Genomic DNA, 14181 nt, shown 5'->3' on the forward strand with positions numbered 1-14181 from the left:
ATTTACTTGAGACCATACTCAATATGATAAGGCTAATTTAGGACTGGTTTAAAAAGCCACCTACACACATTTTAAAAACAGAACAGAGGTTGCAAAATGCTTCACTTGAAGTAAAGAGAAGGAAGGAGAAATATGTGCGCAACTTACAAAAAAAGTTATGCAATCAAAACAAAGCCAAATATCATCTCAGTTATTGTGTGTAACAGTATCTGGGTCCATAAATAGAATTTCTGTTTTGTGAAAGATAAGGTCAAGGAATGTTTTTTGTTTGTTTGTTTGTTTTTTACTTTATTTTGCTTGATGATTAAGAAACACATGTACTCATTCCATTGCCCCATCCCTTCATCACAACACACTCACCTACGTATTCACTATCCCCTCAAATTGTCATTAATACCAACATCCATCAGAAGGAAAATGAGAAGAAACTGTTATACATGACCCTAATAACAACTCATATTATTCAATGATAAATCTTGACACATGATACATTGATGGCATGCTGTTATCTTGGGAGGGGATGCAGGGGTTTGTGGGAAAACTTTAATCATTGCCAATTCATGTGTTGGGGGTAGTTGAAAAGACTTTTTAAGCATATATGAATATGGGTTGAATATCTCAGAATTCCTTCAGAAAACTCAAAGCCAGTGGGACCCAGGGCTTTCCCTTGTTGTAGATGGTCCATTGCCATTAAGATTTAATTTATTGTGATGATTTCATCAAACTTTCCGTTTAAATCTTCTGATAATTTGAGCAGATATATGTTAAGCAGTTTTTATAGAGTTAATTATTTCACATTTTTTTTCATTTGACAACTGAGTAATTTACTTGTTTTATCTGTTTTCATGATAATGAGTTCTTGCCATGTCCACCTCTGCCCTTTTTTGTTGTCAAATTGTTGAGTTCAAGTCTTTTCTAGGTGAGTCATTGTGTGATGTTTTCAAGTTTATGAATTTTGTCTTGCAGTTTATCAAGATACATTTTGTCTTTTTTTTGTCCTCTCAAAAACAAAAACATTTCCCTGCACATCCTTGTAAACACTCATATGTGTCCCTCCTCTAGCCCATGTGACAGAATTCCTACAAAATTGACTAAAATCCATCTTTCCTCTCTTAGGTCCCAGCTTGTTCTTTATTTTCATCCACTCTCTCACATCTGGGTCTGTTTCTGTCAGTGTTCAGCCACTTCTATGTTGGTATTTCCTGTACAGCTTTAAAATGGTTTCATTACTATTTGACAAATAGATATTTTAATTTCTGTATGAACAATCGTGTCTTCCTCAGCTCCCCTGCTGTGTGGTGTCCCTTAGGGGTCAGTCCATGGACCAATCCTTTTTTCAGTGTACATACTTCCTCTGGGTGACTTACAGAGGTGACTTCCTCTGGGTGATACACAGATCCTTAATTCCCCTTATCCAAACCCTGACAAAACAAATTCTTTTCTTGGCTCTGATAATCTTGTCTTCTACAAATCGTGAACAATTAAGTCACAGTTTAATTTTCTTCCACTTACACATACTTTTGCAGGTATGCCTTTTTATTGATCTCTTTTCTGAGCTTTGTTTTTTGCTGCTTTTGTTGTCTCATCTGCCCCTAATAGTGCTGTTTTTTATGTTCTGAAAACTGCAAATACTTTGCCAGCTACTTTTTTCAACACCTTTTCAACACTACTTTGTTGTTTATTTGTTTTTAATTTCTTCTTTACTCTCCATTTTTTGCAGCAGTGTGACACGAGTTTTAACACGGTTGTTTCTCTCTCCCCTCTCTCCCTGTATATCAGTTGTCGTATGGCTCCAGCTCGCCGGCTCTGTCCAATCGCCAGCGTTTTCCCACCTTCTTCCGTACTCATCCGTCTGCCACGCTACACAACCCCACTCGAGTGCAACTCTTCCAGAAGTGGAAATGGACCAAGATTGCCACCATTCAACAAACAACAGAAGTTTTTACATCAGTGAGTCATGTACTTACCTGAAAGTGTTGAAAAGTAGCAGTCGTACAAAAGCACTTGCTCACTTGCCCTTCTGCTAAGCCCATCCCCTGAACAGTAATTGTCCAGTCATAAACTAGGTTTCCATCACAGGAACTTTCCCCAGGAACTAGGAACTGATTGCATTTCTACCGCAGGGACAAGGGTCTGGATTAAGTTCTAGGGACATTATTTTAATCCCCAAAAAGTCCCAAGTATGAGGGTAGTAGAGGTTCTTTTAGGGTGGGGTGGAACTTTTCAGGGGTAGGGTGGGGTTTGCAGTGCTGAACATTTCTGATTACAGTTACAATTACAATTTGTCATTTGGCAGACGCTTTCATCCAAAGTATATATGAGATTTTCATACATCACAAGCAAGGTTCTGGGCAGGAGAGAACAAGAGAAAGTGCCCTAACACAAATTTCTGGTCCAATTGGACATAGGTGCTACGAGGCAGTGCTACAAAGTAATGCATAGAGTGCATAGAGTGAATAGAGAGTTTTTTTGTTTTAAGAAGAAAGAAGGTGTTCAGTAAAGAGCTTGTCTTTAGTCTTTTTCTCAAGATCGAGAGGGACTCTGCAGAACGAGATTGAGACTGGTAACTCGTTCCACCACCGGGGAACCACAAAAGAAAAGAGTCTAGCTAGACCGAGGGCCTTTTTGAGCTGGCAACACCAGGCGCCATTCCTGGGCAAGGCATAGGGAGTGAAAGGGAGCATAAACCTGAATGAGGGAGTTCAGGTAGGTCAGAATGGTTTTGGTGGCAATTTTGTAGGCGAGCATCAAGGACTTGATGCGGGCAGCAACTGGGAGCCAACGGAGGGATATGAACAGCAGAGTGACATGCTCGTTTGGGCTGGTTGAAGACCAGGCAAGCCGCCCCATTCTGGATCATCTGCAAAGGTTTTAACAAGCATCCTGGTAGCCCTGCCAGTAAGGAATAACAATAGTCAAGGCGCTTGTACTAGCAGTTGTGTTGCATGCTCAAACAGGTAGGGTCTGATCTTCCTGATGTTGTACAGGGCAAATTGGCATGACCAAGCAACAGAGGCCACATGCTCTTAAAAAGTTAGTTGGGCATCAATCATGACACCCAAGTTTGTGGCAGATTTTGTCGGAGTGAGCAGAGCTGAGTCAAACTGGATGCTGATCTGTTGTTGTATAGAGGGACTGGCCGGGATGACAAGGAGTTCAGTTTTTGACAGGTTAAGCTAAAGGTGGCGCTCCTTCAACCATGCCAAGATATTGTCAAGGCATGCCAATATCTGTGCCGAGACTGTGGGGTTGTCTGGCGGGAATGAAAGAAGGAGCTGGGTATTGTCAGCATATGAATGGTATGAGAAGCCATGTGAGTGGATGACTGCACTAAGTGTGGTGATGTATATTGAAAAGAGAAGGGGTCCAAGTACTGACCCTTGAGGTGTCCCTGTGGATACCTCAAGGGTCAAGAAATAGTTTCCGAGCATCTTTGGCGCTACTGATTTTCACCTGATAATAAGTGGACTTCGCACTTTTCAGATGGGAGGAGAATGCAGACAGGAGAGTCTGCAGCACATTTTGGAGCTGATAGCTGCAGTGCTCCTGTTCAATACAGGACCAATTTGAAAAATTGTTATCCCCTCAAGTCGCTTAGGCACAAAAACATATGAAAATTGGGTCTATAAGTGTATATAATATTTGACAGGATTTTCTCCCTCAGATGGAAATCTTCCAGGACAGGAATGACTGGGAGGTGCAGTCCAACATGCTCCTCGCCACAAAATTAACTGGTTACTTACTGGATAAAAGCTTTCAGGCTATCGAAAGCAAAATTAACCAAAACTGGCATCTCTAGTTCATATTTCTCAGTGTCTGTTAAAATTCAGGTAGCACCCTTCTGCACCAGTTGAAATAAGTAAAGGAGGTTCTTTCTGTTACCAGCAAAAAAGTGCTTTGTAGTAGTCAAAGCATGAAAAGTAAATCAAAGTTAGATTTTAGCCTGATGTGAACCAGGCCGGTAGAGTTTGTTGAACCAGTGACTATGATCTCTACCATTGTTAATTTTGTCAACGAAAATTCCAATGATAAGTATTCATAAACCCAGGGAAAGGTGTTTGATTTTGGCTTTCTGATTTTGACTGGAGCAATGTGAGAGACAGTTACTATTAAAAGAGACTGGTAGTTTTTGAATTTTGAATAAGTGTTGTGTTGAGGATTACTGAATTGACTGCAGGACCAGAAATTAGAAACTGCATGACTCCGAATGAGATGAAATTATCTAAGGAAGTGAGAGAGCACTTAAAACATTTTTTTTTGCTAATTTATTTATTAATTTCCACCAGGCATGTAATGCCCATGTTCTGTCAGCAATGTCTATGATGGAGTTCATCACTGCCATTCTAGTCAATGAGTGTATCTCCACTGGGTGCGTAGGGTCTCCGTTTGAGCATCTGTGCTTCTGAAACAGGACTGGGGGGGAACAGAACAAACATGGGTTGCATACACGATGTCATGGAGGTGCGCCCAGTGGAAATCTTGGGCTGGGGTCTTGCAGGATTCTTCCCTCATCCCTTGTGTTTCTGCTTTTTTCACACCCTAGTGAGTTTTGTTTGCCTCTTGTTTGTGTGCGTGAGTGTGTCTGTTTCAATCACGATATGGTGACCTAGTTTCCTCCTCCGGCTTTCTCATCTGCACACCTGCTGCCATTCCACTCGTCCACTACACATGTAGCCTGCAGTATGTCAACCCCGGTCCCTCATTCTACTTTTTGCTTTCATTTTTCGTTTGTGTGTCATAGAGGTGCTATGTTTGCCGACTCTCCTCTACAATTTGGACTATAGCCTATACCAGTGGTTCTTACTTCACTACCCACCTTCACCCCTTAATGACAAGCCACGACCCAAATTGAGGAAAAAAGACGGCACACACATTTTATTTCTTAATATTTTTTTTCTGCCCAGGCAAAGGGCCGTAACCCACTGAAAATGGGTCCCCACCAGTTGAGAATCACTGATCTATACTATCTGAAACATGATGCATCATTAATGACATCTTGAATATAATACCACAGCCCGTACATGTTAAGCCTTTATGTTTCAGAATTAAAACTATACTGTGTCAATCAAAATATAGTTAAGGCATGTTTCAAGCGAATTAGAGAAGTATACATGAATATCCAGATGCTGGAAATGAAACAGTGGATTGGCTGATTTCTCTTACACAGCTCAAAAGATGAGTAAGAAAAGTATTTCCCTTTCCTCATTTCCCATTTCTCTTCCTCACTTATAGCACCCGTTCCATTATCCCACTCCTATTTTGGTAAATGACTGTTCTGTCATCTTCTGCATACTCATGATTGTATGTGTTTCTCTTTGTGTTTAACAGACTCTGGATGATCTGGAGGAGAGGGTGAAGGAGGCAGGGATTGAAATCAGCGTTCGTCAGAGCTTCCTCACCGACCCTGCTGTGGCTGTCAAAAACCTCAAGGTGCCAGATTCTCTATTCTTATTATAAATACCAAGCAGCTGAACACCATCAGCCATGCCCTGCTTGGCCAGTTGACCACAGAGAGTTCCTGGATACTCGCCAATGCCCATAATGTGGAATAATTCAGCAGGATCTCTGTAGGTCTAGTCAAGCTACCCAGTGGTCCAAATGCTGAAGTCAATAGTAAAGTGCTGTCATATACAGAACATTAATGATCATTAAAATATATCTCATTATGGCTCAATAGACATCAATTCAGAAAGTGACAACTTCTCTCTTGAGGTACATATTTAAATTTATTCATTTTTTTCACAAGACATTATGGTCTCAATAAGCGGTGTCAGCCTAAACTCATGGTTCACTTACTGACTTCCTTTGAAGCATTTGACTGCATATCACATACTTTTCAACAGCAGATGGAGATTGTCTGGTTGTCATGGAACTGCAAATGTTTAAACTTTCCATTATTGTAAACATTGTAAGGACTAAGTTAAGATCAGCATTTCACTCACTCTGGGCTTGTGGCTGCTTAGACAGTTACCCATAGACTTCACCGGATATGGCTGCACCACGTTCCGGCTGTGACATGTCTGCCAGAGCTGATGGTAGCCATTCTAGACAATGCTTGTGATTCCAGCAGAAGCACCGCAGTGCATTTCAGAAGTGTCTCAGAAGCAGCGCTCAGCTCTGCTCCGCTGAAAAAACGTGCCTAGTCTATTTTTGGCAGAAGCCCCATCAAGCTGCACAGATCAGATTGAGCTGGGCAGAAAGCCAGACATAGGAACAGCATAGATGATCAGATCAGTTTTCAAAATAAAACACCCAGAGCAGACTCCCAATTGTACACCAGCAATATTTAAACAGATGAAGAAGAACATCTAACTACATAGCTTACTAGAAACACAAACATCAAGGAAAAATTGCCATGCCAATAAAATAGGGCAGGCAAATCATTCTGGGTGGGGTATTAAGCCAAGCAGAGGATGGAACAAAACCATGCCCAGTGGAATCCAGCCCAGCTAGCTGTGTTGCTTAACAAGACTAAGGGGCCATTAGCTAGTCTTATATATTATAAGCTTTTCACCCTTACAACTACATGGATATTAGATTGCAAAATTGTTCCCCTTAAAAATACAGAACAGAAAAGAAGTAAAAACTTGACGATACTTTATTGATGAACAACACTTTATGCATCCATCCAGTACTTCTTTACAAGTGTCTCTTGCACTCTTCTATAGCACAGGATACCAGATATAGTTGATGAGCACAGGCTTTGATTTTGTTCCCTGTACATGCACAATGGTACAAAATCTTAACCTTCACTGTGACAAGACTCCATGAAGCTGCACAGAGTCAACATCTAACTCTCAGAAGGAAAGTGAATAAGCATACTTCCTAAAATGTTGGCCCATTCCTTCAAAAAATTAGAGATACCCTATGTACATTTCAAGCTGAAATTAACTATAGACTTTAAGTAGAAGCATTCAACAATCATGGAATTCCACTTGAGTTTAAAAAGAGCACAGTTCACAGTTTCAGGGCAGCTTGTGATTGGCTAACTGCATCACTACAGTGCAACACTGAAGAAAAAACTAAGAGACATTTTTTTTTTTCCAGCCATAAGCAAGGGACTGAGCTCCTCTAGGCAATCCGGTGTATTAAGCATGTTTTTTTTGTTGTTTCTGTCATGTTTTTTTTTTATTATTTCAAATATGAGCACAAATAGGTTTTAATGAAAGCACAGAGATACTTTATCTTAGTCCTGTAACTACTTTCTTCTCTCCATTCTCTCCTCTGCTCCTTCGTTCACCTGTGTCAGCCTAACATTCCCTTCCTGGTACACACTCACTTACTATAGTGACCTTGCCCGGCATGCCGGCCTAGTTTTGATGTCCAGGATTAACTGGCCATTGCAGGAGAAACCATAGTAACAGCATGAATATAACCCAGTGAAGAGGAAGTCTACCGCTGTGTGGTGCAGGGACTGTGAGGAGGGTTGGCTCCTCTGTTTCCTGTCCAAACTGTTAGGCCTTCAACTTATGCTTTTTATGTTCACCCCATGTGTAACACTGTTTTTCTTTTTCAATTTCAAGCGCCAAGATGCCAGAATTATTGTCGGCCTGTTCTATGAGACAGAGGCAAGGAAGGTGTTCTGTGAGGTAATGAGTTCTCCTGTTTGTTTTTGACAGACTTGACTGACATGAATTTAAACATCACAGACAACAAACGTCACAAAAATACATTCTGCAAGTTATTATTTTGTTCAGGTTTAGTTTTAGTTTTATCCACCAATGGCCTTATCATTTGAAAAGAAATCTATACCATGTCACCTCACTGCTCTGTGCCTGGGGTTAAAGAATCTGAAAAGTGCTCAGAGTTTTTAAGAAATCTAAAAAAAAAAAATTCAGTGATGACACAGCGCATGCTGATGTTTGTTAACCAGAATAAGGTGTTATTAGTAACTCAAAGTTATTGTGACTAGTCACAATAACTTTGATATTTTGATACCGTAAAACTTCCTCCACATTTTACCGTGGTATACGGTATTACCGTGGCTAATTAAAAATTATGACGTGAGCCTCAGGTGGCATTACCAAACTGTTGGCTTGTGCCTTCACCGTTCAGAAACTGAATACCAAACACTATTACTGAAACAATAACAACATGACATGCATAATATTAACAACTTTTATTAACAACAAATGCAGCTTAGAAAAAAAAGTGCAAATACAACAGTCAAACAGCATTAAATTAACATAAACATCCAGAACAGTTTTCGTGCAAAAATCAATTAAATTAAATCACAGCCTGAACAACTTTTAACAACAAAGAGCAACTTAGAAAAAAGTGCAAAATACAACAGTCAAATAGAATTAACTTAAACATCCAGAACAGTTTTCGCGCACAGCAACGCACACAGATCAATTAAATTAAATCACAACCTGAACGACTTTTAACAACAAGCAGCATCTTAGAAAAAAGTGCAAATAAGCCCATAATAGTCAAGCAGAGTTGAATAAACATAAACATTCATATTATAACAATTATTGCAACACAGTCCAGTCTTCTTTCCGATATATTTTTTAACGAAAACCAAAACAATTACATTAAAAAAAATACTAAAAAGAAAATACACACACACACACACACACACACACACACACACACACACACACACACACACACACTGTACGAATTGGAACTGTATGGGAAGTGGCAGCAAATCAAGTGAAGATTTTTGCCAGAAAAACCAGCATGTTTACTTTTTCCGGCTTTAACACGGCACGTTGTGGACCGACTACTTTACCTGTGGTGCTGAAAACCCGCTCCGATGGTGAGCTTGTGGCACAGACACACAGGTACTTTCGGGCCAGTCGCGACATCTGGGGAAGACAACTGGCAGCATATTTCCATCAGAGAAGTGGGTCCTCGTCTCCTTGAATGACAGGCTCCTAACAGTAGGCTGTTATTGCAGCTCCGGCTCGCTCCTCTGCGGTGCCGACGGGACCTGCCGCTGCAGCGGGTCGTTTTTGCAGGAGGGTTCCCAGAGACATCTTTTTTCGTCTGGGTTCGGGTTGTGCCTCTTCCTCTTCAATTCTGATGGCCACTGCTACTGGTGCTGCTTGCCCCTCTAAGCTCACGGTCTCAGTCTGTAATTCAGCCTTGATTTCAGCCAGTGCATTGTCATCAGTCTCATATCCTCCACGGTAACGAGGGTCGAGGAAAGTGCACTTCATCAATTTGCGCACTGAATCGGATTCATACTTGGCCTCCAGCTTTTTTAGAATTGCAGTTTTTATAGACTTTGTTAGCTGGAGGTCGTTTTCTGACACAGCCAACACATTGTCCCTGCAGAGCTGGAGTATGGGGAGGATGGAGGAACTGGTCACATAATTTTCCCCTGACAAAATATCAGTGAAGTCACCGACAGGTTTCAGTGCGTCGTTCACAGCTTGATGGCTTGGGCCTGCTCGAGGATACGCTCCACCATTGCCAGTTTGGAGCCCCAGTGAGTTGCGCAGTCCTGCCGATGGATGAATGAATAAATTAATGAATAAACAAATAAGTGAGTGAGTGAATGAATGAAAAAATGAATGAATGAATAAACGAATACATGAATAAATAAATAACAAACTAACAAATAAATAAATAAATTAGTTCATTATTATTCCAGTCTATTGTTAGTTACGTCATCTAACGTTAACAGATTCAGATATTCTGATATAAAGTTATGCTTACCATTATGAGACTATGCTCTGGGAGCATAGTCTCATAGTATAGTCCCAACTCCACTTGCTTGTGGAGTTCACTTTTACGTTGCCAGCTGCGTGAAAAGGCCCCGACAATACTGCGGCATAGTCCGAGGGTGCGCTCAGTTTTTTGCTTATGGTCATGCAATGCATTTGTGACAGCCAAGTTTAGATTGTGACCAAAGCAGTTAAGCCACGGCCACTGCAGGGACCTGATTGCAGCAGAAATGTTGGCAGCGTTGTCAGTGGTTATGGCTAAGTTTTTTCTCGTCAAGTTGCCAGTCCTGAAGTGCAGCTTTGAGCACAGCAGCAAGATTCTCCGCCGTATGTCAGGAAAATATGCTGTTTGGAGGCATTTGGATTCAAGTCAGGTGTAATTATGTGGACAGTCAGGGACATGTATGGTGTCATATTAACTGACGACCACCTGTCAGTTGTTAAGGAATAACTATCTGCCCCTGACAGCAATGCCTGAACCTCGTCTCTAACTTTAATATACAAACTTGGGATCGCTGTTTGTGAGAAATGTTTCCATCCAAGCAGCTCGTACTGGGCATCTAGGACCTTTACCATGTCCTTAAAGGACTTTTTTTCCATCGTGTGGAAAGAGACGATTTCCTTCGCCAAGTATTTTATCACAGCATCAGTGCAGGTTTTCCAACGGAGACTGTCCCTTTTGTACTTTGTTTTTTTGGCGAAGGCCCCCATTATCGTCGGCTGCGTGTAACTGGCGGTGGACTTTGTTGTTGTTGGTCCTGCATCGGTGTCAGTGGGAAACTGCGTTGAAACTGTTGCACTGAGTGAACTCGGAGCCAAATTCATCCTTGCAGCAGTGAGTGGGTGGTTGATTCGGAGATGCGTCCTTAGGTTAGAGGTGTTTGCATCTCTCGCAGTCACCTTTTTATTGCACAATTTACAAATTACCTCATCAGTATTTACCGGCTCTCCTTTCTCGTTTGCTTTGAACCCAAAATACTCCCAAACTGCAGAAGTTGTGTTCTTTTTTGACACCAAGTCACTTGGTGCGCGACCTGCCATCTTTCTCCCCCTCTCTCTCTCGGTGCGTCTCTCTCTCCTCCGCGCTGTCACGTGATGACATCACGTTCATAAACTTTATGGAAAGTAGGCTAAAACATATTAAACTATTTAAGTAAAACTGAAAATTCAACCACACATAAGTGCTACTGGACATAGAATAAATTTTAGGCATTAAATGACTTTTATTTAATATTTAATCCTTATCTCCTATATAGGTGTATTGCATTTTTTCATGACGGTATTGAAATTGATACCGTAGCTATTTTTAAACACCAGCGGTATACGGTATTACCGTAATACCGCCCAAGCCTATTTAGAGGAGACAAATGTGAATCTGAGATAAAAGCAGATTTCTAGTTGTCCCCTTGCAAAACATTTTGGTCATCTGATGCAAACTCTACCAAGCTCCTCACTGTAAAAAACATGTCCTCAACGCTAAAAGGTTCTTTTCATCATTTCTTCTGGCTCTCAACGAAGGCGGACGCTTTTTCTGTTGCTCCCTCCCTGCCCTTATCTGTCCTGCTGCTGCTCTTTGTCTTGTGCTGTCTTTGTCTGATCTATTGGAGCCTCTCTCTGCATTTCTTTCCGAAGCCTAAAATCATGGATTTGGTCAGCTGGTCTCTCAACGCAATTGACCAAATTTTCTCAACTAAGAGACAGGGTGAAGGAGAGCCCGCCTGCCCTGACGGAACGTTTGCAGCCGGATACACGATGGACTCCTGGGAGAAGTGGAGGATCGTGTGCCTGTCGATCCTTTCCGTTGAGGATGTTGAAGACATCTTCATAATTGGATTTATGATAACAGGCTTTCTGCTGTCTGGAGTTGGCAGTTTCCTGATCTATCGCAAAGTTCGGAAGATGTTGGCAGCACTTTTGGCAATCGAGAAGCTGCCAGTCTCGATTGAGGGAATGAGCAGGGCTGTAAACACTCAGACTCAAGTGATGTGTGAGCTCGGTCGCAAGCTGGATGCGATTCTTGATCAAAATCGCAAGCTGGATGCGATTCTTGATCAAAATCGCAAGCTGGATGCAATTCTTGATCAAAATCGCAGGCTGGATGCGATTCCTGAACTCTTTCGCAGGATGGATGCCAACTTGGAGAAGTTTTCAGCTCGGCTCGGGTGAAATTGGCCACCGAATTTGGATATATTTGAACAAAGACACTGGGAGACGCAGAGAGACTCAAAGGCAGACGGAAAATTTGCAGTGTCGGCCTGCCCCAAAACAATTGTTATCTTCATTGGCTCCCTGAGATAGCTGGCCTTTCCAAGGCCGGTGTCTCTCCACTCTCCTGGATGTTATGCAGACAAGATGCTCCGGCCCCATCTCCTCCCCCAGAACCCCCCTACTCCTGTGAACTTTGTTTCTGGATCAGGACTCTCCGAGGTCGTCACCACAGCTACGGCTGTGTCTTTGTCATCAGTTATCAGACGGCAGAGACAATGGGTTGGACTGAGTGGAGATGAAGTACACGGGCTTACACATACACACACACGAAGACACATATGACATGCACACAACCTCCAACTCAACGCCTTCGTGGCTCCCACCCCCCCCTCCCTCCCTTGTCGCAGTTGCGAGGCACTTAAATGTGGCTGCGTGCACGCGCCCCCAGTGTCTGTGCTGCGACACCTACCCTCCCCAACTCCCCCCACCCTTCCCACATGTGCAAGTCCTTGAGATTTTGTTGTAATGTCTTACTATGTTGCTTATGTGCCGAGGTGTTTTTTTTTTCCTAATCCCACACTCTGCCCCCCCTACAGGAGCTTAGTTTGGGAGTTGCTTTTTTTTTTTTACCCTCTTCTTCCCTCTTGTTTTTCCTCTTTCACATCTAAGTAAACGGGGCGCTCTCCATGTGTGCGACCCACAGTTCTCCCGCTCCTGTCCTCCCCTGTTGTGTCACTGTCTTTTTTTTGTGTTTCTTGGACGGGATGTAACTGAAATGGAATTTCTCCTGCGGGAGACTAATAAAGGCATCTGATTCTGATTCTGATTCTGATTCTGAAATCCACCTCATCGAGAAAGCACCATTTTATAGTGTTATTGCAAAACACCAGATTACACATACAGTCGTATAATTCCAATGTTAAGACTGACTGACCCAATGTGGGCAACACATCCAATGAATTATCACCAACAATTTCAGTCAGCCTCAATGTGCGTGATGGATTTAAATTGTTCATCAAATCCATCCATCATATGAAATATGTCAAAATCAGTGTATCAATATCAAATACTAACCTCTTTGTTCTTCCCTTCCCTTCTTCTCACTCTTGTCATTGCACCGTTGTCCCTCTGCAGGTGTACAAGGAGAAGCTGTATGGGAAAAAGTATGTGTGGTTCCTCATCGGCTGGTACGCAGACAACTGGTTTAAGATCAAGGACCCATCCATTAACTGTACTGTGGAGCAGATGACAGAGGCTGTGGAGGGTCATGTGACCACTGAGATTGTCATGCTCAACCCTGAGACAGTGCGAGGAGCCTCCAACTTGGTAAGACAGGCATTATAATGTTTATCTGTTGTTTTCAACAGAATCACCTGCAGCCGCAGAGGCTACTGGGAATTTATGATAATTTGCTGCAGCTGCAAAATAACTATGTACTTTACATTAAATTCAGATGGAGGGCCGGAAGTGAAAACTGCAATGGACATAATGGAGGAAAAATTTTACTGTGCTAGTTTCGATGAAATTATTAGTAATTAAGGGTCATAAAATGTGACCCTTACATTATGAAGAGGAGCGATTTTTCATATGAGCACTCAAAGTGCTAATACTCCACTTTGCATGATAGGTTTGGACAACGTGATTGATTGTGATGTTGTGGCATGCTTTCTGTATTGCATTCACAAACTACATTTTTCCCAACCTAGGAGGTGTGACATCCTCATACTTTATAGAGATTATTGATAGGTTTAGGCTACTAAAACACTTGGGTAAGGTTAGGTAAAGTTGTTTTGGTTTAAGTCACCCTGTGAGGTAGGGCTGGGCGATATGACGATATATATCGTGAGGACAATAGAAAAGTGTCTATCCTGCCCTTTGTCCTCTATTGTTTCTATCGTGATTTACTAATTATTACATTATTACAGTTAATATATAATTTAATATAATTTAATAACAATTTGTATCGTCATTATGCACGCTCTAACTTCATATAATTGGGGGGGAAAGGAAAAATAAAAAGATTCATTTCATTTTAAACAGAAACGTGGTTTTGCGACACGACACTGCTTTACGTCACGTGGGTCACGTGGGTGCGGCATACGTTTGCGACATCATTGCTGAAGGAGCCCGCGTTCAGTTCAGTTTCTCTGGCTGAAGAATGGACAATGGAAACACAGAATGAAGATGTTGTTATACAGATTGAGACAGCTGCACCGGTAGGCCTACAAGAGCCACTTGCGCCGAAAAGAGGGGGCACTTCTGTGATTTGGCTGCATTTTGGATTTAAGCCCTCCGA

The 14181-nt window shown here is 41.9% G+C and overlaps 1 protein-coding gene across 5 annotated transcripts in view; it reads left to right on the top strand.

Moving 5' to 3' along the window:
* gabbr1b (gamma-aminobutyric acid (GABA) B receptor, 1b) overlaps positions 1-14181 on the top strand; it is a 285160-nt gene that overhangs the window by 198835 nt on the left and 72144 nt on the right. For all 5 annotated transcript variants that reach the window (XM_076754414.1, XM_076754413.1, XM_076754415.1 and 2 more), the window contains 4 exons: positions 1780-1950; positions 5329-5430; positions 7524-7589; positions 13020-13211. In XM_076754414.1, coding sequence (XP_076610529.1) covers positions 1780-1950; positions 5329-5430; positions 7524-7589; positions 13020-13211 — 531 coding nt within the window. The remainder of the gene's footprint in view (positions 1-1779; positions 1951-5328; positions 5431-7523; positions 7590-13019; positions 13212-14181) is intronic.

Source organism: Chaetodon auriga, chromosome 17 (genome assembly GCF_051107435.1).
Source record: "Chaetodon auriga isolate fChaAug3 chromosome 17, fChaAug3.hap1, whole genome shotgun sequence".
Taxonomy (NCBI): Eukaryota; Metazoa; Chordata; class Actinopteri; order Chaetodontiformes; family Chaetodontidae; genus Chaetodon; species Chaetodon auriga.